The sequence below is a fragment of the Ambystoma mexicanum genome, chromosome 5p (genome assembly GCF_040938575.1).
Source record: "Ambystoma mexicanum isolate Mex_15411 chromosome 5p, UKY_AmexF1_1, whole genome shotgun sequence".
Taxonomy (NCBI): domain Eukaryota; kingdom Metazoa; phylum Chordata; class Amphibia; order Caudata; family Ambystomatidae; genus Ambystoma; species Ambystoma mexicanum.
In genome coordinates this window covers 1,363,296,977-1,363,321,836 of record NC_090930.1, presented here as the reverse complement: position 1 = coordinate 1,363,321,836, position 24,860 = coordinate 1,363,296,977, and the positions used below count along the sequence as shown (strand labels likewise).

General features: G+C 47.3%; 1 protein-coding gene across 1 annotated transcript in view; it reads left to right on the top strand.

The window, feature by feature from the left end:
• The window catches only part of DNAH5 (dynein axonemal heavy chain 5), a 4,235,244-nt gene that overhangs the window by 807,369 nt on the left and 3,403,015 nt on the right, over positions 1-24,860 (top strand). Inside the window, exon 12 of the mRNA XM_069613779.1 lies at positions 18,331-18,438. Coding sequence (XP_069469880.1) covers positions 18,331-18,438 — 108 coding nt within the window. The remainder of the gene's footprint in view (positions 1-18,330; positions 18,439-24,860) is intronic.

Genomic DNA, 24,860 nt, shown 5'->3' with positions numbered 1-24,860 from the left:
CTCAAGGGACTCATCAAGGATGTGATCCAACAGGTCGGGCCCCCACCTCTGGGCCCTCCTCCGGTGTTGCCAGCGCTGCAGCCCGTTCCTCCTCCAGTCCAGGCCCTGACGGTACTTCAGTACCTCCTGTACCACCAACACCTCCCCTGCAGTCAAATATGGATCCACAGCTACAATCATGTTCAGATCAGTGGGGAACCCCTTTGTCCCCTGTCTCCCAGGATCTGGACTCCCCTCTGGAAAAAAGAGGGGGGGTGGAGGCGATGGCGCCCAGTACAAAGAGCCTTTCGGCATCAGTGAATCTGAACCCGTAGGCCCTTTAGGACGAGGTAACTGTATCTCTAAGATGGATGGGGATGAAGATCTTACTCATACATCAATAATCAGGTCGACAAAACACAACTGTTTTTAATTGCAATTGTCTAAAACAGGGAGTACAACGGACATCAACGGACACCGCACAAGTATTCTCTCTCAAGAGTTCTCCAAACATTTCCTAAAAATTACATTTATATAGCAAAAACTTGTCATCACTGATGTCATACTACATGGCTAACTAAGCAAAACTTACAGGGTTTGTGATAGGCTTAAAGGGGACATCTAAGTATACTTTCTATGGGGGACTGGAATGTGATTGGGTCTCTAAGGTCAGGTGGACAGCTATGCCCACCCCAAGTGCAAGTCATCTTCTGTGTCATACTAATATACAACATTTCATTGGCTTTCAAACTAAACTGCTCTCTGCTACGCGACCCTCTACAATTGGTTGGCACGCTTGTACCCTTCTGGAATATTCCACTCGCTAGCAGCACGCAGGTTGGTAGCCAGGTGCTGGAGGGTTGGCTTGGTCATGCCTCCCCACCCAATTAGCCCAACATCCATCATCACTCTTACTGTGTGCCATTCAATTAGTTCTTTGAACTCGGCCTTGCAAAGGATCACTGTGCCTGAGAATAAATAGTGTGAGCATGGCCTTATCTTCTGCTCTCAGTGCAGCTTGCCCAAAGTCTTTTTTCATCTTAACCATGTGACAAGAGACTGTGTTTTGAGCTCCTTCGTGGTATTTAATACTATTAAATGAAGCAAACCTGGCCCTTCTAGTGTTTTTCCATTACAACTCAACAGGAGCACGTATTGCTTCTCATGTTCATTGTATCTTCTCGAATAGATAACCAGGTTCTTGGCGGCCCCAACCCTTGACACTGGGCCAGACAATCCTTCTCGAATCTTCCTTCGCCGTCAGCTGTTTTATTAAACTGCGCCACACTTTCAGCCTTTCTATTCACGTGGTCCTAGTTAGCTAAAGTGCGTCGTGGAACATCCAGACTCTATACACACATATATATATTGGCGACACCGCTTTCAGTCTATTCACTACATATAGCCAGCCTTATGATTACTTAGTCTACTTGCGTTACTGCATCTGTACAATTATAAAACGGCTTTGCATTTTCTTCAGTGCTTCCTGCACGTGGAATCTTAATTTTGCTCTTGAAATGTTGCTCAATTCTTTACTTCACCATCAGATTCTATGCAGTCTATTCACCTTCTTCATTGGTATCTCTTCTGGATGCGTCATTTCTGCTTCATGTGACGTCAGCAGTCTTCTCTTTCATTCGTCTTCACATTTCTTCCGGAATTTCCTTCAGAAGACTGTCATTTCTTTGCAGATGCATCGTGTAGGGTTTTGATAGTGATATTTTATTTCTATCACGCTTGTACACAAGTGTTTCAGAGCGCGACAAGGCAAGGGAGGGGAACAGGGGTGAACAAAGCAACAAACTTACTAGGCCCAGTGACATTGAGAATGCGCAAGTGCATGGGAGAGGGGAGGGGAAAAGTGCATGCAAGGGGGGGGAGAAGTGGAAAGTGGGAAGCAAATGAGAAACAGATAAATAATAATAAATAAATAAATAAATAATAAAGGCAACAAACAGTGGTAGTGCAGCCAGCAATTGGCAAGTGCTAGGTTTAAGGAAGCAGACAGGGTAGGTCTGAAAAGTGCAGGAAGAAAAGGGGGGTGGGGCTGTATGGGTACAGATACAGACCCCAGTGCAAGGAGTGCCCACGGAGGCAGTGCGGGAAGGTGGCAGGGTGAGCATGTACCTGGGCCAGGAGGACAGAGGGTAGCCAGGTGCACAGTGCCAAGAGAGAACAGATCAGCAGGGGAGAGGGGGAGCGAAGGCAGAAGAAAAGAGGAAGATCTTGAGGTGCTTCCGGAACCGGAGATGGTTCTCCTCAATGGATACTTTGTTTCAAGGACTGTTCTATGTATAGTTACCATTAGTGGCGTTGCGCATGTCGCAATTTCCGGCTGCCAATATATAGGCAAAATAGGGGAGGGACTTCCGGTAGAGGCACTTGGCTCCTCCTCTACACTCCTCCTCTACACTCCTTCTGGTTGATTCATCAACCACTCTCCCATCAGTCTTCACATCTAGACATCCTTGTCTGAAAAAGTGCTTCTTTGGAGTGCATTACTCTTTTCAAAGATCCTGCTGATTTCACATGTTCATCAACACTCCGGGTCATAAAACTAAATTGTCCATTCGGCTGCAGTAGATCCATCTTCCCACATGCTTCTTGTGGTTTCTCAGACACAGGAACTTCGCTCACTCAGGTACATGAATACTGGTCTTTATATAGTCTCTAGTTTCTTAAGCGGTCAGCTCTTTGGGTCCAAACCCTGACTCGACATCGATCATGATCTTCATTCCTGTTGCTTTCTTTGCTGTCTTCTTGCACTGTGTGATTCTTATTCTAATCACACAGAATCCATACATGATCATCACCAACAAGGCTCCAAGGAACTTGAAGATATTCGCCATCCATTGTGGAACCCAGGAGAAGATCGACGCAAACCAGCTGTCATCTGCAATATCTTCCACTTCATCTTCCATCTTAATGTGCAAGTTCGTCAGCATCGTTATGGCCTCTTGCAAGTTCCCATTCTCTTCATCGTGAGAAGGTATGAATGTGTAACATGATTCTCCGATTTTGGAACAAACACTTCCATCCATGGCTATTATCATGTCCAGGACATATCTATTCTGAAGTCATCAGTCTTATGGCTCTAAGCTCTTCCTTGATAGCATTGAATCCCTTTATAGTAGTGTTGATCGTCTGCAGGATGTTCCATCTGGTAATCTGTAACCATTTTGCATTTGCCATTGTCTGGAACCCTGGCATAAAGATTGTCGCGAATACTGCTGAAGTCTGACTGAACAACCTGTGTTCATACGGAATAGAGTTAAAGCTTCTAACGATTAAGCTGAGAAGTAGTTCTCACTCTTTGTTCGATTGAGGAATCCAACTGATCTCCTCTTTCTCAGGTGAGCATCTGCTTTTCGAAACTCACCAATGTTCAGGTCACTCTTCAGAATCACCAATGCTGGAACATAGACAAGTACTATACAACACAATCCTCTCAAGTCTTTGGGCAGCTTCATTTATGTTCTGCAACCACAGAACCAGTAGTGGTCCATTATCGCTAGTGTTCCATCCTTCATTCCTTGTACATCGAAAATTCGACAGAACTGCTGATTCTCTCCAACTTTTCATGTGCCATTGTATCTGAAGCATAGCTCTGCACTGGCTAAAGGCATTATCTGCAACAGACCTCTTTTGCCCTCAACCCATGTCAGCAACTTGGCAATCTTCCGCCAGAGAGGTTTGAATCCTTTCTCCACACAATCTATAACTGGTTTGTGATGTTCTGTTACTGCCACCGCTCTGCATACAACTATGCCTTCTTCCCATCCATCTGGAGAAAGTACTGTTCCCCAGATTTGCATCTGGCCACTCTCCTTGCAACTTCATATTTCTTCATCATTCTTTCCGTGGCAATTGAGCTTTTTTATTTCCCATCTGATTCCTGCTCCCTTCATTCCAGGCTGTTCATATCTTATCACATGATCTCTGGTGTGTGGTCTCTCTCTTGTCTTTAAATCTTGTATGTATTCATCTTCTTCTGGAGCTCACCATTCAGTCACCCCTACCAAGGATGCTGTTCGACCCTGGAACTGACCTCTTGTATGGCAGAGTGCAAGGTGAGTCAAGCAATGAGCTGTCTGAACTGCTATTTCTCTTGGACTTCACCATAGCAATTATCCTCAGAGGTACTTTTTCCCACCTCTTTCATGTGCTGATACCACATGTTATTCCCCAAATGTGCTGTACTGTCTAGATAATTATTTAACTCATAATCATCTTACCTTGTGCTTCTCTTGGGTCTCATTCTTGCCAAATTAGCTTGTACATAATGATCATGGAGTATATAAAAAACGGACCATACTACAGGGGGAATCATATGAACACTTGTCAGAGAAATGGGTGACTTCCCATGTGTCACTGGATAATCACATATAGACTTGGTCTCTTTGCAACAGATAATTCTGCATAAGTCACTGGAATGGGAAGAATCAAGGGGACTCCTACCTTTTTGGGACCAATGAAGTAGACATTTTGGATTAGCAAAATCAGAAAAACAATAATAAATGCTGAGCACGCATATATTATGCACCAATACATAAGACCCCATTATTTGTGTTCTCCACATGCCGTTGAGTTTGCTCACTTTCTGGAACTGCATTCTCAACAGTCCACATTGTGCCTGTGTACTACTTTTAAGGAAGGAAAAAACCTTTTTAATCAGGCAGCCTTGTTAGAAGCTCGGGTAGCTGCTGAATCTGCTCAATTATCTCCATAAGTAACCTTCCAATTGCAGGGCGATTCTTAGGATCTTGCAGAAACACACAAATGTTAGTATTATGCTGAACCGAGGTTATCGACCTAGCCCTTTAAGACTAGGTAACAATACTTTAAGATGGATGGGGATGCAGAAGATACTCAAACATCAATACTCAAACTAACTCCGGAAGTTGGCAAATCAAAGCTGTTTTATTATCAGTTGTCTAAAACAGGGCGTTGCAACAGACATCATCCGACATCGCACATCAATCTCTCAAAGCATGTAATAAAAAACATCACTTTTATACTAAAAATGTGTCACCATTGATGTCTAACTGCGTGGCAAATTACAAAAACGTATTGGAGAAAGTGATAGGATTAGGGGAACATCTAGGTATATGTTCCATACTTGTCTAAGAGAGTGATAGGGTCCCTAGCATCAGGTGGGGCAACTAAGCCCTCCTCTCGTACAGGTCACTATGAACGTCATTGGATACACAACCTCCCATTGGTTACACAACTATAGGGCTCTTCACTATGTGGCCCTCTATAATTGGTTGGCACCCTTACATTCGTCAGTGCTTTTCCACATACATCAGCAGCACACAGGCTGGCCTCCAGGTGCTGGTGGGTTGGTCTTGACCACAGCTTCCCACCAATTATCCTACTATCCATCATCACTCTGCTGTCTGCCAGTCAATTAGCCCTTTGAAGATTGGCCTTGAGTTTGTTCTTCATGCCTGAGAATAAAAAGGAGTATAGCAAACTCTGTCCCCTTGCATTGGCCTAGCACGTCACTATTTTCTGTTCTCATCCATCCACGTGACTGAAGACCATGTTTTAGAGCTCTGGTGCTTTTAAAATACTCTTATTTAATGAACCTCTGACGTCTTCAGTGTTCTCGTGCCCATCTTCTGAACAGGAGTTTGTTCTTCCACACGTTTGTAACTACTGTTTGATCATTCCGGCCCAGAGTGGTCTTGGCTTCTTGGGGCTGATCCAGCCTCGCCCTTCTTTGATTCACCTCTGTAATTCAATTACTTTTCAACTGCGACACACTGGAAACGCCTTTCTTTTTCTGGTCCTGCTGTGCTAAAATGCGTAGTGGAATCGGCAATAGTTCCCTCACTCCTATATATATATATATACACATATTGGTGCATGCCGCAATCTATTCACTACATAGATAGCCTTAAGAATACTTTTGTCTACTTGCGTTTCTTTGCATCTATACATGTGTAAAATGACTTAAGGTTTTCATCATTTTTGTAGCATAAACAACTTCAACTCGATCCTGAAATGTTGCTTATCTGCGATAGTCTTGCTTTGTGTGATGTCACCAATCTTCCCTTTTGCTCACTTTTCCCATTTCTTCCAAGATTTTACTCAAATGACCATCATATTGTCGTGTATGCAGGTATGGTTTTCTCAATGGTAACTTTGCTTCCAGGATTCTCCTTGGTATTGGTATCTTTAGTGGTACTGCTTCTGTCTCATATTCTCGTTCCCAACACGTTGGCTCCTTCTCTACAACACCAAACAAGATAAGGATGGACTTGAAGTAGGTATACAAAGTTGCCGATAAGTAGTCTATGGACATTGACATTAGACAGAACCATGAGGTTTATCCAAAGAGAAACTCAGTGAGGAATGAATCGCGGAACTGCTCCCTCTTCCAATCGTCAAACTGAAAGTCATGATCTGGCATTTTGTAGCACATCAACCCATCAACACTTTCTAAAATGCAATTCAAAATATTCCTGCAACTCGAGAACTTTTGCTTTTGCACTCCTGCTAAAATATCTATAAAGAGTGTCCGGGGTGACCCACATTCCAAAGGCACACTTGCATTTATTTGATCAGCAATCTTGGCGTCCTTCTTCCTCGTCATCGATCGAGTCTGCACGTGCTGAACTACTTCTTCTTGTCTTGCTTCCGAATCAACGGGTGGGGGTGCATCGGTCCCAGCAGCATATAGCTTCACGTCGCCCAGGTGAATCCGGGCACGCCTTTCTTGGACTTTTACTGCTCCACTATGAAAGAACCACTAAAACGGGGCTTGTGACACTTCCTTGTGAAGTTGCGCACTAGGACCGCATCTCCCACAAACAGTCTAGTTATAGGTTATCATTCCTGCAATTGGGCTGCTGAATGGTATTCATTTGTGTCCTGAGACCGACACCCCTTGCGCTTGAGTTGATCTGAAATGACAGAGATACTAGCGATCATACATGTTAAATACGTGCGTAACTCATTTCTTAACAATTCTGTAGTCATCTGGGCATCGCTTCTGCTCCTCGATGGAGGAGACAAGGGCGTTCTCATTCGCCTCCCTGTTACTAACTCGTGGGGTGTGAGGTGGTGGTCCGACCCAGGCTGATTCCTTAATGCATATAATGCAAGGGGCAGGCAATACAGCCATTCCTTCTTCAGTGTCAATTTTAACTCTTTGAGAAGGCCTTTGAGTCTCTCACGTATCCCGTTCACTTGCGAGTGATAAGCAGAAGAAAACATATGTTTTATATTAAGCAGTAGACTAATCTGTTCAAATACTTCATTAACAAAATGGGGCCCATTGTCGGATCTCAGCACCTCACATACTCCCCATCTAGGAAAGACTTCTCGGACTAAAAACGTCACTGTGCAAGTGGCATCATGGTGTGTACATTGACCTGCTTCAATCCATCTCGAAAAGGAGCACACAACCACTATCATATACCTATATCCACTACATACTTGCAGCATATCAACATTGTCAATATGTAAATGCTGAAAAGGACAGTTCGGTCGAGGAATCACTCCTCTGATTGTTCGCAGTATGTGCCCAGCCGTAAACCTTTGACATACGATGCAATTTACTGCATAAAAGGCAACGTGTTCTAACAGGTTTGGTACGAACCAGTCCTCCACAATAGCTGCTGTGAGGCTTTCCCTAGTTACATGCGCAGGATAGTGCAGCTGTTCAAGCGCTACCCTTAATAAGGCTACAGGCATCACCGGCTTACTAGTTCTGTCCTGTCACCACAATGCTTCAGAGGGGGATAAGGACCCCCCCCCTCCATTCCACAATGCTCTCTTCCTGTGGAGCACTGCCTTGAAAGTCCATCAACTGTGTTCTTGACAAATGATTAAACCTTTCATTTATAATCATAATTGTAACTACTTTTTCTTTTACATTTGGAGTATCAAAACTTGAAATATCTGGTGGATATACAACTCTTTTGGCCTCTTCATCTGCCGCTTTGTCTTCACGTGAGATAAAATCAGTTCTCTTAGTATGTGCTGCACATTTAACTATTGCGATGACTACTGGGAGTTATAATGCCTTGATAGGTCTGTCCAATAATGCTGCGTGTTGCACTGGAGTGCCGTCCGCTCTGAGGTAGCCCCTCCTTTTCCAACATGCTAGCCCTGCGTGCATGGTTGACGGCACATAGACTGAGTCACTGTACACCGTCACTTCCTGGTCTGCATGTTTCTCGAGCGCGACAATATGTGCCACCAATTCTGCTGCTTGTGCCGAAAAGTGGCACGGTAGTCTTGCACTTGCTACCACTTCAAATTCCCCATTAGCTCTGTGCCTTACCACAGCTGAACCTGAAAGCCTTTCCCCATCAGTCTGATCAATTTCTTAAGATCCGTCAATAAAGAGAACCTCCCACCTGCTAGAGCATTCTCATTTACTCTTGGAATATCATCATAGAACTCCTCGTAGTTAGAGCAATCATGCACATGCTCACCCGCTGCCTCAGCTCATGAAATGTTGATCAATTCTTTACTTTGCCATCAGATTCCATAAGGTCTATTCACCTTCTTCATTGGCATCTCTCATGGGTGTGTAATTTCTGCTTCATGTGACGTCACCAGTCTTCTCTTTCATTCATCTTCACACTTCTTCTGGAATTTCCTTCAGAAGACTGTGTCACAAGTCTCCCCGCTTCTCACCTGTCTGTATTGTTTGCTTGTGATCTTCGGAGATGTCTTCTTTCGCACTGTTCGGGATTTATATAACCCTGTGCGTGGGTCCTCGGATTCCAGCGTGTGTTTCGTGACCCAGCTCCAGGATGCGCTCAGATGTCCGAGGCGAAGACCAGGAAATAATGAGGTTCCCACTCGGGGACCCGAATGCAATGGAAATCCAGGATATGCAAGGTAAGGATAAGGGGAAGGAGGAAAGAAGAATAATTCAAGGGACCGGGAACCAGGAATCAAAGGTAAGCGCTGAACTTGCTCCGGCAACACACGTCCGACTACTGCAAGCGGTAGCGTTGAGACGTACAGAGCCGCGGGGCGTGTCTGCTGTGTAGAACGTAGAGCGTATAATGCAGAGACTGGTAAACAGCGTTTCGCGTTCAGCAGCCATGTTGGGAGTACTACTGAGTTCAGTCCCCTATGGGTCGGGGACCACGAAGTCCAGAAGGGACGCGAATGACGGTTCATGACAGCATGCCTCCTCTGAAACCCAGCTCCTCTGGGTTTACACGGATGTATAAGGTGGTATCTTCGGGGCATTCATGTTTGAGACGGGTTCCCAGGTGCGTTCACTGGGAGGGTCCCCTTTCCACTCGACCAGATACTGTAGTTGACCACGTCTGTACCTGGAGTCACATATTCTGGAAACCTCATATTCTCGCTGATCATTGACAATCACAGGGGTAGATGTTGGAGCAGTTTGAGAGGACTGAACGTATGGTTTCAACAGAGAAGTGTGAAAGACCGAGTGGATCCTTTTCCAAGATTCTGCTAGTCTGAGTCGAAAGGCCACTGGGTTAATGACTTCCTTAATGGAAAAAGGGCCGTAATACCTGGGAGCCAATTTATTTGGTCGTAGGTGTCGAGGTAGAAGTTTCGAAGACAACCAGACCTTATCACCTATTGAGTATGAAGGCCCTGGTCTTCTTTTGGAGTCAGCATGATGTTTAACATCTTTTCGGGCCTTTTCTAGGTGTCCTTTTGCTTCTTTGTGTACGTTGATAAGGATTTCAATCCAGGAGTCAACCGTAGGAACTGGGGTAGGATGTGGGAGAATGGATGGTAGAACCAAAGGGTGGAATCCTTGACTACAGAAGAAGGGACTAGTTTTGATAGCCGAGTGATCCGAATTGTTGTAGGCGAATTCAGCCACAGGTATTAAGAGTGACCAATCATCCTGGACCTTGGTGGCGAAACAGCGAAGATATTGTTCCAGAGTTTGGTTTACGCATTCAGTAGCTCCATTGGTCTGTGGGTGATAACCTGAGGATAAGGCACGTTGGATTCCCAGTATACAACATAATTGTTTCCAGAACTGGGATATGTACTGGGGTCCTCTGTCAGATATGATCTTGGAGGGTAGCCCATGGAGTCGGAATATGTGTTCCAGGAAGATTCCGGCAAGTTCAGATGAAGATGGCAATTTATATAAAGGTGTAAAATGAGCCATGTGAGTGAACAAATCAATGGTAACCATGATAGTTGTGTGGCCCCGGCAAAGCAGTAGTTCCATGATAAAGTCCGTGGCAATGAATTCCCAAGGTCTTGTTGGCAGCGCTGGTTGGAGCAGGAGACCTGCCGGTTTCTTGTTATCATGCTTGTTTTGATTGCAGACTGCACATGTTTGGATATAATGCTGGACATCATCCTTCATCTTCGGCCACCAAAACTGTCTTTGTATTAGACGGAGGGTGTTGGTGATGCCACGGTGTCCTGAATGAAGGGTATCATGACATAGGCTTGTGATCTTTTGTCGTAGTCTCTGAGTGGGAATGACCAGGCAATTGTCCTTGAATAAATATCCGTCCTTCGTTTTGAGATTCCACCGATTATTACCATTAAACTCCTTCCAGGTTTCAGAGGACTGAGTTTGAATCTGAATATCCTCCAGGAGGTTGATTGCTTGGGCAACAAATATTGTGTGGGGAAACATCTTTGGGAAGGATCGATCTTCAAGGATATCGTAGTCAGGACGTCGGGATAAGGCATCGGCTATTATGTTGTGTGTTCCAGGAACATGATGGATTTGAAACTGGTATTGAGAAAAAAAGAAGGCCCAACGGGCTTGACGACTGTTCCTCCATTCCAGGGATTGCAGGACTTGAAGATTCCGATGGTCCATGCGGACCTGAACAGGGTGTTTCACTTCCAGGAGTAGATGACGCCAATCTGTGAAGGCTTGACGGATGGCTAGCAATTCCTTTTCTAGGACGGAATAATGGGTTTCACTAGGAGTCAAGGTGCGAGAAAGATAGGCGATGGGGTGTTCTAGCTTGTCATCGAACTCCTGTTTCAGGACTGCCCCGATGGCATAGTTAAGGCATCAGTTTCCACAAGAAAGGGTTGATCAATGTCAGGTTGGGCTAAGATGGGGGCTTGTGTGAACTCCGACTTTAACCGTTGAAACGCATCATCTTGGGCTGCTGTCCAGTGAAAGGGGGTATCTTTTTTTAACAATGTAATGATCAGATGTACAATCTCCGAAAAAGAGGGTATAAATTTACAGTAGAAGTTAGCAAGCCCCAGGAAGGATTGAATTTGTTTTACAGTATTGGAACAGGCCACGATAGGATGGAATCTACTTTCGAGGCATCCATTCCAATTCCTTTTGGGCTAAGGACGAATCCAAGATAGTGAACACTAGACACATGGAAAAGGCATTTCTCGGGTTTAGCCAGGAGCTTATGTTCACGTAGACGTTGTAAAACTGCCTTAACATGTTCTTCATGCTTCACATGGTCCTTAGAGTATATCAGTATGTCGTCCAGATATACAATGACGAAGAGGAACAGCATATCGGAGAACACCCGGTCCATAAAACGTTGGAAGACCGCTGGGGCATTGGCAAGTCCGAAGGCCATAACCAAGTATCCAAAATAACCAAAGGGTGTTCTAAAGGCTGTTTTCCATTCGTCATCTTCTTTTATACGGATGAGATGGTAGGCTCCTCTGAGATCTAGTTTTGTGAACACTACAGCTCCTCTTACTGCTTCCAAGATATCTGAGATGAGGGGCAACGGGTAGCGGTCCTTGAGGGTGCATTGATTAAGGCCACTATATTCTAGACAGGGCCTAAACTGCTTGGTATCTTTCTTGGGAACGAAAAACAACGAAGCTCCCGCCGGGGACTTGGATGGCCGTATGGTGCCACTTTTCAAGTTAGTATCCAAGTATTCTCGGAGGGCTCTTTTCACAAGTTCTGATAGAATGAACATCCTCTCAAAAGGAATCACTGCTGAGGGTTCAGTATCGATGGCGCAGTCCTCAGGTCTGTGAGGGGGAAGAGCTTGAACTATGGCAGTCGAAAATACATCTGTATAAGCCTGGTAGGCCCTGGGAATCTGGATAATATTAGAGACTGTGAGTGAACCTTGCTGGTTCGCTTGCGAGTCTTCAGAGGATCCTGTCGAGGAGTCTATGGATAAACAGTGGGACATACAATGTTCTGAACCTAGAAACAAGGATCCTGCTGCCCAGTTGATTTAGGGGTTATGCTTCTGTAACCAGGGCATGCCCAGAACCATTGGGTAATGGGCAGATCTTATGATGTCTAATTTGATTCTCTTTTGATGGTGGTTTATAGAAAGCAAGATCTCTTTGGTTTGAAGGGTTATGGGTCCTGAAGAGAGGGGCCTTCCATCAATAACCTCTACAGGTTGCATGATGTCTCGAGTTTCATATGGAATGTTATGGGTAGTGACCCAATCTTGATCTATGAATATCACCATGGCCCACAATCCACTAATGCCAGAATGGGGTAAGATTCTTTCTTGGAAGGCGATAGAAAGGCCTGCAGAATCACAAGGTTGTTCTGTCCAGGAGAGTTCAAGGATGGAATAGATATGGAGCAAATATCTCTCTCCCGAAACTGTGCTCCATCTAGGATCGGGAGCTGGCGTTTCCCGAACGCCGTGGAGGGGCAATAGGACACTCTCTCACAAGATGTTTATCAGAGGCACAATACATGCACAGGCCAGTGTGAATCTGTCGCATCCTTTCTTGCGGGGTTATGGGTCCGAGTAAGGCCCCAAGTTGCCTGGGTTCTGGGTCCGTGGGCAGAGAAGCTGCAGGCTCAGGTCTAGAAGGATGGTCTGTAGAGGCCTTTTGGAAGGGTGATTTAATTTTCTTCTTTTCCGCCTTTCTTTCCTGGATACGAAAGTCAATCTGCAAGGAGAGATCCATGAGAGCCTGGAAGGAACTTGGGCGAGCTACCCTGGCTAGCTCGTCCTTTATCTCTTCATTCAATCCTCTTCGAAAGAGGGTGAAACAGGCCTCTGGAGACCAGTCTGCTTCCTTGGTAAGTTGTTTAAAGCAGGTCACATAGGTAAGCATATCCTGGGATCCTTGTTGAAAGTACAGTAAACGTTCTTGAGCACGGTAAACCTGCTCTGAGTGATCAAACATGGTCTTTAGCGCCTTCACGAAACCATCATTGTCATCCAGGAGGTCGTCGCCCGAATTAACTAAGGGAGTTGCCCATGCCAAGGCATTCCCAGTGAGATGGGAGATCATAAAGCCCACTTTTGCCCTGGGAGTGGAGAAGAAGTAGGGCTTAAAGGTGAAGTGCACTAAACATGAATCGAGGAAGGCACGAAGGGTCTTTGAAGAGCCATCATATTTATCCACTACTCCTCCCAACAACACGCTTTCCTTGGTTGCGGTGTCACGTGACAAGACCAGCTGTTTCAATGCAGCATTTTCGGCTTTAAGATTTTTAACTTCTGTTAGCTCCTGCATGCCTCGCATGAGGTCTTGAATTGCGGCCTCCATTTCTGTAACTGTATCAATTTGTTGGTGTCTCAATCAGTCACAAGTCTCCCCCTTCTCACCTGTCTGTATTGTTTGCTTGTGATCTTCGGAGATGTCTTCTTTCGCACTGTTCGGGATTTATATAGCCCAGTGCGTGGGTCCTCGGATTCCAGCATGTGGTTTGTGACCCAGCTCCAGGATACGCTCAGTATCTAGGGCGAAGACCAGGAAATAATGAGGTTCGCCCTTGGGGACCCGAATGCAATGGAAATCCAGGATATGCAAGGTAAGGATAAGGGGAAGGAGGAAAGAAGAAGAATTCAAGGGACCGGGAACCAGGAATCAAAAGTAAGCGCTGAACGAGCTCCGGCAACACACGTCCGACTACTGCAAGCGGTAGCGTTGAGACGCGCTGAGCCGCGGGGGCGTGTCTGCTTTGTAGAACATAGAGCGTACAACGCAGAGACTGGTAAACAGTGTTTCGCGTTCAGCGGCCATGTTGGGAGTACTACTGAGTTCAGTCCCCTATGGGTCAGGGACCACAAAGTCCAGAAGGAACGTGAATGACGGTTCATGACAGACTGTCATTTCTTTGCAGATACATCTTGTAGGGTTTTCTCAATGGATACCTTGTTTCAAAGACTCTTCGCAGTATAGCTACCATTACTGGCGTTGCGCATGTCGCAATTTCTGGCTGCCAACATATAGGCAAAATGGGGGCGGGACTTCCGGTATAGGCACTTGGCTCCTCCTCTACAAAGGTGTTTGATGACAGTCTTCAGGGCCTTCCAGAGTTCTTGGGGATCACCCAGCCAGAGCAGGCCCCCCAGGAGTCAGGAGTGTTGGCGTAGGTTCTGGCCTGGCATGCCATGAGTTGTTTGGGCATTTCCTTTCAGAAAGATGTCCTGCAGGTGGCAAGGAAGGTCTGGGAGATGCCCAGGGCCAACGCCCAGATGAACAAGAAATTGGACGGCTGGTTCAGGCTTTTGGATGTGGGAACCCGTCCTCCTGGCCTCCCACTCTCAGCCACCCACTTCAGTGGTGGCAGTGGCCTCCTTGTATTCTAAGCCATCGTCTTCGTCTTATGCAGCAGGAGCCGCCTCCAGTTGTCTTTCCAAGGAGGACAAAGCCTCTGAGTCTTTTGGCAAGCGTTGCTATCTCACCTCTGGGCTGCACTTGCAGCAGGCCAACGCTGCCGCCCTCCTAGCTGCGGCGAACCAGAAGCTGTAACGAGAGATCGGGGAATTCCTGCCGACCTCCCCCTGGAGAGACAGGCCTCCTTCAAAACCTGCCTGGCACAGGCCCATGCAGTTGCGCAGGACCTCATGGAGTCTTCGGTCTCCCACATCGACACAGCCAGCAGAGGGCTGTGCCTGGGGTCGAGATGAGGCAGACAGCGTGGATGTATGCCACTAAATTCCCTGCTGATTTGCAGGAGAGGATCCTGGATCTTCCTTTTGAGTCGTTGGATCTTTTTCATTCGTCCAATGTATAAGGGGCTAAGAAAAAAGAAGACCTCTACACAGACTGCCAAGTCTTTGGCCACCCTTACTAAACCTGAGCAGAAGTCCTTCCCTCAGTCCCAGGGCAGGACCGACTTCAAACCCCACGCTTTCAGCTGCTTCAAGGGGTTTCAGGAACACGGTGCCCGGAGACCAGATAGGTGCCCTAGCAACCACAGGCGGAAACAGCAGTGGACCTTGCATGTTTTTGTCTGCCTGCGCTAACGCATCAGATGCCAGAAAGCAATGACGCGTCGGTCAGGGAACACAGCTCGCCTGTAGGGGGCCAGCTGGCTCTCTTCAAGGACAGCTGGACACGTTGTTTCAAGAGTCCTTGGATCCTTTCTATAGTCTCCACGGGCTTCTGTCTTCCTCTTCTTTTTCCTCTACCTTCTTCTCCTCCCCTGCTCCAGATAGGTCCCTGGCCCTTTTACGGGAGATCCTCTCTCTTTTGGATATGCAGGCAGTGCAACTGGTCCCTCAGTCAGACAGGGGCTCTGGGTTCTACTCCAGGATTTTTGTAGTACCCAAGAACAACAAGGCTGGCCTGAGTGTGTAGTCCTGGACTTGTCATTCCTCAACCTATCTTTACTGTTAAAACTCTTCAAGATGATTACTCCAGCGCACATACCCGAGTCTCTATGTGCAGGGTACTGGATGTGTGCCCTAGACATCAAGGATACGTACCTTCATTTCCCCATCTAGCAGCTGTATCAGAAATTTCTGCGGTTCATGTTTATGTCATACCACTTCCAGTACAAGGTGCTGCCTTTCTGCCTCAATTCGGCCCCTCATGTGTTCTCAAAGCTAATGAATGTGGCGGGTGGTCTCCTCGGTCTGGAGGGCCATCACCTGTCCCTCAGCAGAGCGATAGGGCACTTTCTGGCCAATTCGACCACCTCAGCATGGTGATTCCAGCACCTTCTAGGCTTGGTGGCGTCTTGCGTGCTCACAGTCCAGCACGCCCGCCTCAAGATGAGGCACCTTCAGCTCCACCTGGTGGCCACCTGGGACCAGGAAACAGGGTTGCAATTGGACAAGATTACAATTCCCATGCCCCTCCTCCCGGATCTTTGTTGGCGACTGATGGACTGTAATGTGTCAGTGGGGGCCCCCCCTTTACCCTACCGTAGCCCTCTCTGGTGGTGACAACTGATTCCTCACTCACGGGTTGGGGGGCTACTCTGGAGGGCTACTCCATTCATGGTGCATGGTCCAGGGTGGAGTCCCTCCTGCAGATCAATCTTCTCGAGTTTAGGGCAGTGGGCCTGGCTCTCAGGGCGTTTCTGCCTCTCATCAAGGACAAGGAGGGTACTGATCAGGACTGACAATTCTACAACAATGTTTTACTTGCAGAAGCAGGGTGGCACTCGTTTCCCCCTCCTATGCATGGAGGTAGTGTCAATCTGGGAATGGGCTCTGTCAGGAGGGATATGGATTTCCTCAGTCCATCTCCCTGGGACAACAATGCAGAAGCGGACCAGCTCAGCTGCCTGAAGTTCAACACCTATGAATGGAAAATACACATCAACCTTTTGTTGCCCCTGTTCCAGAGATGTGGGTTTCGGGATCTGGACTTATTTGCATCTCCTCTGAACTCCAAGTGCCACCGTTTTGCTTAATGGGCAGGACAGGGTCAGGGGTCTATGGGGGATGCATTCCAGCTGTGCTGGCACAGCTGCAGGTGCTATGCATTTCCTCCTCCTCAGTTGCTCGAGCAGACCCCCCGCAGGTTTCGAGCATTGGTGGACTGCAGCCCCATCCTGATCACCCCCTTCTGGCCGTCAAAGCCCTGTTCTCAGATCTGCTGCAGCTGTGCTCCCACGGACCTGTCCATCTTCCGATCCCGAGCTTGGGCTTCCTGACACAGCAGGGCAGGGCAGTGGAGCACCTGGACCCAGCCAGACTGGTCTTAACGGCTTGGTTCCTGACCAGCTGAGACTGCACCACGCTCAGTTCTCAGAGAACAACTGGGACATTATACAGGAGGCAGTCTACGCCATCTCAGTTCAAGAGCAAGGGGACTAGATGTTGCCACTGTACTCACGACAAGGTGCTGGACCCCCTCACCTGCTCCCTGGACCATGTGCTGGCTTTTTCCACACATCTGGCCCGTTCCGGCATTCAGGTTGATACCTGCCGCACCGATCTGGCAGCCAACCCGGTGGTTAAGTCCCACCTCAAAGGGTTGTCCAGGCTTGTTCCTTCAGTTCATAAGCCTCATCCAGTCTTGGACCTTAAAGTGGTTCTTGCGGCTTTGCAGAGCAAGCCCTTCGAGCCGATGGCCTCATTGAAGATTCGGCTGGTGACACTGAATGCAGTACTATTGGTTGCAGTCACTAAAGGTGCATAGGGTCAGCGAGCTGCAGGCTCCGTTGACAGGCATGTCCTTTACCACATTTCATAACGACAAGGTCATCTTGCGCACTCATCCAAACTTCTTGCCTAAGGTGGTCTCTCCATTCCATTTGAATCAGGAAATCTGCCTGCCAGTGTTCTTTCCGAACCCGCAGTCTACTCAAGTTCTATCTCTGTCGGATGAAATCCTTCAGGAAGTCTGAGGCGTTATTCATCGCCTTTGGGGGCACGTGTCCCAGAACCCAGTCTTCCAAAGCTACTGTTGCCCATTGAATGGTCAAGGCCATCTCAGAGGCGTATATGACCGTGGCAAGCCGGTTCCCACAGGGATTCATGCCCATGCGGTCACAGCTAAAGCCATGCCGATCGCCTTTCAAAGACATGCTTCTTGGGATGTTATCAGCAGGGCTGCTACTTGGGCTACGCCGTCTGCGTTTTGTAAGCACTATTTCCTGGATACCAGCTCCAGGCAGGATGTGGAGTTTGTTCAGGCGGTTCTGAAGAACCTGTTTGCTTCTTCTTAAGTATGAGGCAGTTTGTCTGACCTCCACCCTATGGTCTTGTTTTGTGGAATCACCCACACGGATGGAGGAAAGGGGACGAGACGTATGAGTAATTAAAGTTACTCACTGTAGCGACTAGAGTACTCATAGTCGTTAGTCACCTTTCCTCCATACGTCCCACCCAAATTCCCCCAATGTATGCCAGGGGCTAGAATGTTAAGCATAGCCAGGTATTAAACCGTCCGATGTGTTAAAAGGGGACTGAGGTGAGGTGCCGGAGGGCAGGGTCTCGGGGGCATTCCCACACCTGAGGCTGAGCTCCCATGTGCTGTACTAAATTTGAAGGGGAAGCTCCATTTTTCGCTGCCAAAGAATCTGGTACTGTCCCCATGTTGGGGGACACCCACAAGGATGGAGGAAAGGGGAATAAGGACTGAGTACTACAGTGAGTAACTTTAATTTATCCATAACAAACATGCCTTTTTATAATAAAATGTTATGTATGTGCAGCTACTTTGCCTTTCTCTTATATTCTTCTAATTTTATAACTTTCTTAGCTAATCATTACCACCATGAAGAAAAAGCAGTATAATTTTCTAGATCAAAGGAGGACAGATTTTGACCAGGATTATCAAGATTTCTGCAAACAAATAAGCGACATTCATGTAAGTGGCTCATTACCTTTCCTACTGGTCTCTGCTAATGATGGCTGTGTGTGAGCAGCCCCTTCAACTGATGTCCCTGGAATGATTCTCTGGTTCCCCTATTACTGCTGTTACAACCATTGATTTAAAGGTTGCATGTGCAGCCCAGCAAGCAGAATTAAACCATGGTAAGTGGCGTATTAGCTTGCTGTAGCACTCACTTATTTTCTTCCCACTAGCCTTTCAATAGTCTCCTACTGACTGTTGATGAGTTAAAGATGGGACCTGGGTCAGCATTTCTCTTCCCACACTTTCTGCTGTATCAGGAAGTTGTGTAGATGCAGCACAAGAGGCAAGTTGGGTGTTCTGGGAGGAGCTGCAGCAGCACTTTATTTTATTTTAATTTTATTTTTTACATTTATATAGCGCACAGACAGCCCAGGGGCATTGTGGCGCTGTTACTTGCAGTAGACTTAGTTACATTACACATACGTTAGTGGATTGGAGAGCAGGGATGTAATCCATGTTATGCATAAAAGCGTACACAGTTCATAGTATCCCGGGTAGGGGATGGACGTCGTGTCAGGGGGTAAGGTGATCTGGCGAATAGGGTGGTTTTCGTGGTCTTACGGAAAGCGGTGAGTGATAGTTCAGCTCGCAGGGCAGTGGGGAGGGCATTTCAGTGCAGGGCGGTTAAGTAGGGAAAGCTTGCGCCACCTGCTCTTGCTCTTTTTACCATGGGTACGGTGAGCAGGTTAGAATAGGGGGTCCTAGATGGTCTTGAGGAAGAGGCAGGGCGGATTCTTTGCGATAGGTATGCTGGTGCGGCGAGGTGAATGCCTTTGTGGGTGAGGGTCATGGCTTTGAAGATGATCCTCTCCTTTATGGGGAGCCAGTGGGAGGCTCTTCTGGCAGCAGAGATGTGCACTCTTTTGGAAATGCCTTGTGCGGCGCGTAAGGCGTTGTTTTGAATTACTTGTAGTTTCTCAAGTTTTTTTGTGGAGGTCACTAAGAAGAGAACGTTACAGTAGTCCAACCGGGATCCAGTGATGGCCCTCGCTATGTTTGTGCAGGTGTCATTGGAGAGGTAGGGTCTGACTGCATTGAGGAGTTTAGCATGGTAGGCAGCCGAGGAGGCAATGGCATTTACTTGTCTGGTCATGGACAGACTTGAGTCCAGGTAGACGCCTAGGGTTTTTACTGACTCGGATACTGGAATTTTGATCGAGTCGATGATGAAGTGGCTAAACTGGTCGTCAAGTTTTTTGAGAGTGTCAGAGGAGCCTACAAGCAGGAGTTTGGTTTTGTCTGAGTTGAGACAGAGGCTATTTGCAGCCATCCAAGTTTGGATGATGTTGTAGATGATGTTGAGGGTCTTGGAGTCAGTGTCATAGTCACCTGTCAGGGTGCGGAGGATCTGCGTGTCGTCCGCGCGTAGTTAGTGTAGGAGATCCCCATGGCGACAAGGATGAGGAAGAGGGGGCGAGTGAATATATTATAGAGGGTGGGAGAGACGCATGAACCTTGTGGTACACCACATAGCATAATGGTAGGTGAGGCAGTAGCTAGATCAGAGAAAACCTGCATGGTTCTTCCTTGTAGGAAGGAGGTGATCCAGGTACTGGCTTCGGCTGAGAAGGTTGCAGTGGAGGTCAGGTGGTGGCATAGGACGACATGATCAACAAGGTCAAAAGCTGCGGAAAGATCGAGGAGAAGGAGCAGGACGGGTTTACCTAGGTCTCTTGCATCATCCATCTGGTTTTTAAGGTCGAGTAGGGCGGTCTCAGTCCCGTGTTTGGGCGGAACCCGGATTGTCTCAGACCTAGGAATTTATTCTCTTCGAGGAAATGTTGAACTTGCAGGTAGGCTGCTTTGTCCAGAATTTTAAGAAGGAAGGGGACTGTCGTAATGGGCCTATAGTTGTTGGGTGAGGTGTGGTCAAGTGTGGGTTTCTCTATGAGAAGCCTGACCCATGCTTCCTTGAGGGATGAAGGTACTTTCCCTGTGCTGAAGGAGGCGTTGACAAAGGCTGTGAGAAATGGAGCAACGGAGTCGGCACAATCCTTAATAATGGTGGCGGGGCAGGGGTCTCCTTTGCAATTGGAGGGTTTGATGCCTTTCATTAAGTTAATGATGTCTTTCTCCTTGATGGTTTTGAACGATAGGGTGGGGGAGGCATCTGAGGTGTGAGAGGGGGCGGGAGTGGGGGGGGGGTAGGGAGAGTGAGTCTAGTGTTCATAATTTTAGCTTGAAGCAGGTCCAGTTTGTTACGCATGGCTGTTTGAATGCCATCGATCCAGGCCTTATCTTTGGTGAAGTTTTGGGGTGTGGGGGTAGGGGTTTCAAGTTCCCTAAATATGGTGAACATTTCCTTCGTGTTGGATTTTGCTTCAGTGGTTCTAGCTTCGAATGATTTGGCTTTGGCTTGGATGATTGGCTTTTTTATAGTCTTTGGGACGGGTTTTGAAGTCAAGTTTGTCTTTGTCATCTTGGGAGGACTGCCAGCGTGCAAGGGCGGAGCGTTTGTCCGTACCGAGTTTGAGGAGGTCTGGGGTGAACCAGGTGTTGGTGTGGCTGGTGGGTTTCGATTTCTGAGTTTTGAGAGGGGCAATGGAGTTGATTGCTGCCGATATAGCAGTGTTGTAGTTTTGTGCAAGGGTTTCTGGGTCGTTGGAGAAGGGAGGTCTGAAGGCAGGTCCCTGAAGGAATGGTAGGAGTCTTTCTTTAGTGAGTAGGCGGGCGCTTCTGGTGAGGGCAGGTGACAGGGGTTGGGGGGTGGTGTGGGGAAGTGGTGGTGGGGATGTTGAAGGTTATGATGTGGTGGTCAGACCATGGGGTGGGGGTGTTGCTTGTGATTGTGAGAGGGCAGTTGTGCTGTGCGATCCAGTCAAGTGTCCTGCCTAAGGAGTGGGTGGGGTCTGTGACAGTGTTTGTGAAGCCTAGGGTTTCAAGGGCTGAGTTGAGTGATTTAGAAGCAAGGGCTTTGGGGTGGGTCATTTAGTCCAAGGTTGATATCACTGAGGAGGATAGCTTTGGTTGATTTCTTTAGATTATCTGCCAAAAGGTGGGTGATGGCAGACTGGAAGTCACCTAGGGGGCCGGGTGGCCGGTAGATAAGATGGATCGTAATGGTGCAGTGGTGAGAGATGGAGAGTTTGAGTTGGCGGTAGTCACTGTTGTCATTGGTAGATTTATCATTTTTTCTGATGGTGATGGAGTCTTTAGTTATGATCGCCACTCCACCACCTTTGGTAGGGCGGTCTTGTCTAGAGACAGCATAGCCAGGTGGGAGAGCAAGGGAGAGTGCGGGGCCTGAGGCTCCATGCAGCCATGTTTCGGTGACCAGGAGGAGGTCTAAGTCGTTGGTGGTGATGAGGTCATGGATATCCAATGCATGGGCATGGACCTGAGGTCAAGATCGGCGACCATGTGGCATGTCAACACATCCGGGAGCCTGGGCCACACACAGGGCTCACAATACCCAGTAAGGTAGGAATGACTGAGTGGGTAAGATTGGGCAGTTAAGGAGAGCATGATGGGAAACCCAGGGCATGCAAGTCTAGTGATGAAGTGACCCCAGGGTTACATGAAAATGGGAATGACATCCTTAGGTCCACAAAGCTAGTCTAAAGTAAGATAATTTATTTCTGCATAATGCCATAAAAGTAGCGAATCATCAACATAACATGCATAACATTGTTACTGCATCAACAGAATCACATTTAACAATGACCCAACAGGGTTCATTCTGCTTTAAATATAAAATCCAAGATAGTTAGGAAAAATCGATTCTTGAATGCAAGTACTTAAAGTCCTAAGCACATATTTAAATCTGTTTTACAGAACCTCTTAGGAAAATCCAAACTTGTCTTTGTAACCCTCAGCATCATTGTACTTGAATAGGTTTGTATATATTACACGGCCTGCGGTAGCGGCCATGTAGTTATGGTTAAGTTGTTCATCTCATAGGAAGAGCACTTTCTGGGCGGCTTATAAGTTCGCTCGCCCTGGACGAATGAATCCTCACCAAACTTTGCAAAAAAAAGTATATGGCCCGCTCTGAATTTTTTTGGCAGGTTTGGTGAGGTTTCGTCAATGGGGGGCAAAGTTATAGGGGGGGTCCCAAAACATTTTTTTATTCCATAGACTGAATGGAAAAAAACTTTGCTCACGCCTACAGCTCAAACCGCTGGATGGATTTTCTTTTTAAAAAAACATTATTTATTGCTGGCATCTTACAATACAGGGATCATCATATATGACATTAGGTATTCATATCGCATTTAATTCGATTAGACATAAATCATACAATGCATTTGTTAAGGTTGCTTTGAAGGGGGGGTAAAGGGGTATATGGGTCAAGCATATTTTCCTTCTACAGTCAGGGCAGTTCATTCGTCAGAGAGGTCTTCTCCGCTTCATACGTACTCCCTGAGGGGACCCCAAATGTCTTTTGGCCTGGAGGTGGCTTGGATGCCTCGGATATGTTTTTTCATTTTCTTGTACGTTGATAAGGTCTCGGAGCCAGTTTCCGTGGGTGGGAGGAGATTTGGATTTCCATTTCCTGAGGATATTGCGCTTGGCCACTGCTCCACCCACTGCAAATAGTCTTCGAGTTTTTATATAGGCCTTCCCGATATCCCCCAGTAGATACTTCTGCGGCATGGCCGGGATGTGCATGTTCAGTATGTCGCTCATGGTTTCCGCTATCTCTTCCCAGAATCGTTTGATTGGGGGCATTCCCAGTACATGTGGATTGAATTGGCGGCTACCTCTGCGCACTTGGGACATGCAGTTTGTTTAGTACGATCAAATCTGGCAACCTTACTTGGGGTAATGTGCAGGTGATTTAGTATTTTTAGCTGTATGAGTCTGATGTTAGCACTTAGAGAGATGTCTTTGGTATATCTACAATAATTTACCCATTTCTGCTAGTCAATCACCATGTTCAGGTCCTTGTCCCATTTTTCTTTCATCTTATTCTTGGATGGGGTATTGCGTTGTACCATTTGGTATATTGTGGAGACGTTGCTGGTAAAACCGTCTTCCTTCAGGATATCCGATAAGAATTTATGTGTAGGAGGCGCCATTGGGAAGGATGGCCATTTCTTTATGCAGGCTGCTTTCAGGCATTGGTATTGTAGTATTGTGAATAGGCCAAGTTCCGTTCTGTTTTGGATTTCGGCAGCAGTAAGGAATCTTCCTTCAGAGAAGAGATCCCCGATTTTTGCCTTCCTGTCTGGGTCCCATCTTTGCTGTATTGTGTGGTCGGCCATGGGTTCTAGTGCGGGATAATGCCATAGTGGTAGGTGTGGCAAGTACGGTATGTCACAACCCACTCTTTTGAGTATCCATGTCCATTCCTGTACTGTTGAGGCTAGGGGGTCGGCCAGTACCCTCTCCTCCGGCACCTTGGTGAATATCATATTATTCAGGTTTAGGGGGGATGCCGCAAATTCCTCAGCGCGTATATGTGCAAATCGCTCTGCAGTATTGTTCCAGTATTTGGCAAAGTATGCCTGTGCGAAGTAATAGTATAGGAGAAAGTCGGGCGCAGCCAGCCCTCCCGTGTCGTGGTTCTCACACAGCTTTGGCCAGCTGAGTCTGATCGCGCCTCCTCCCCAGACAAAGTTACAGACCATTTTGTGAAGTATATAAAAAAATGTACCTCCTGGCCATATTGGGATGCCACTGAAGAGGTATAGCATTTTCGGTACTATCACCTGTTAGGAAAGATTTCGTTATTGTAGGGAACTTTCCTTCCATGTGGCAACCCCTAAACTTTTTGCTATTGTTTTCAACCTGTTTTCTTGACTTTGCCAGAGAAGTGCAGCCTTCTGCCGTACTCCTCTGGGCTTTCGCTCCTTTCTTACGGGGAAACTGACATGCCCTTAAGACAGTCAGTACCGGGGAACGCTGTTTCCCGTAGTTTCTTTTATCGTGTCGCCATTTTAGTGCAACACGACACAAGAGGGCACTGTAAGCTAAGTTACAGCTCTCTTGGGTCTCTAGCCTTCTACAGACCCTAGACACTCTTGTAGGATGGTTTTTGGATCGGTGCAAGTCATTCAGGGACTGGGCTGGTGGCAGCGATCATTTGGTTTATTTTGAGCTCCTTTTGCCGTTCTGAGCACCTTTTTGCCGCGAACACAAAAGGGTGGCCCGGCTACCCAAAATGGCCGGACCACGAGGCTCCTTTGTCTCGTCCACTGTCCGTCTTGCTCCCTTTACCTTCCCCCGGGTCAGGCGACCCGGGGCCTTCCTTATTTGGGCATGTAGTTTCCCGCGAAACACGGTTGCTTTCGCGGGCTTCTACATGTCGTTTGAGTGCCCCCAGGATGTGGGCTGGGCTGTCTGGTCCCAATACACATCCTGGGTGCCAGAGAGTCTAGGGTGGTGTGAATGCCTGGGACCACTGTGGTCCGTGATTGGTCCACGTATGG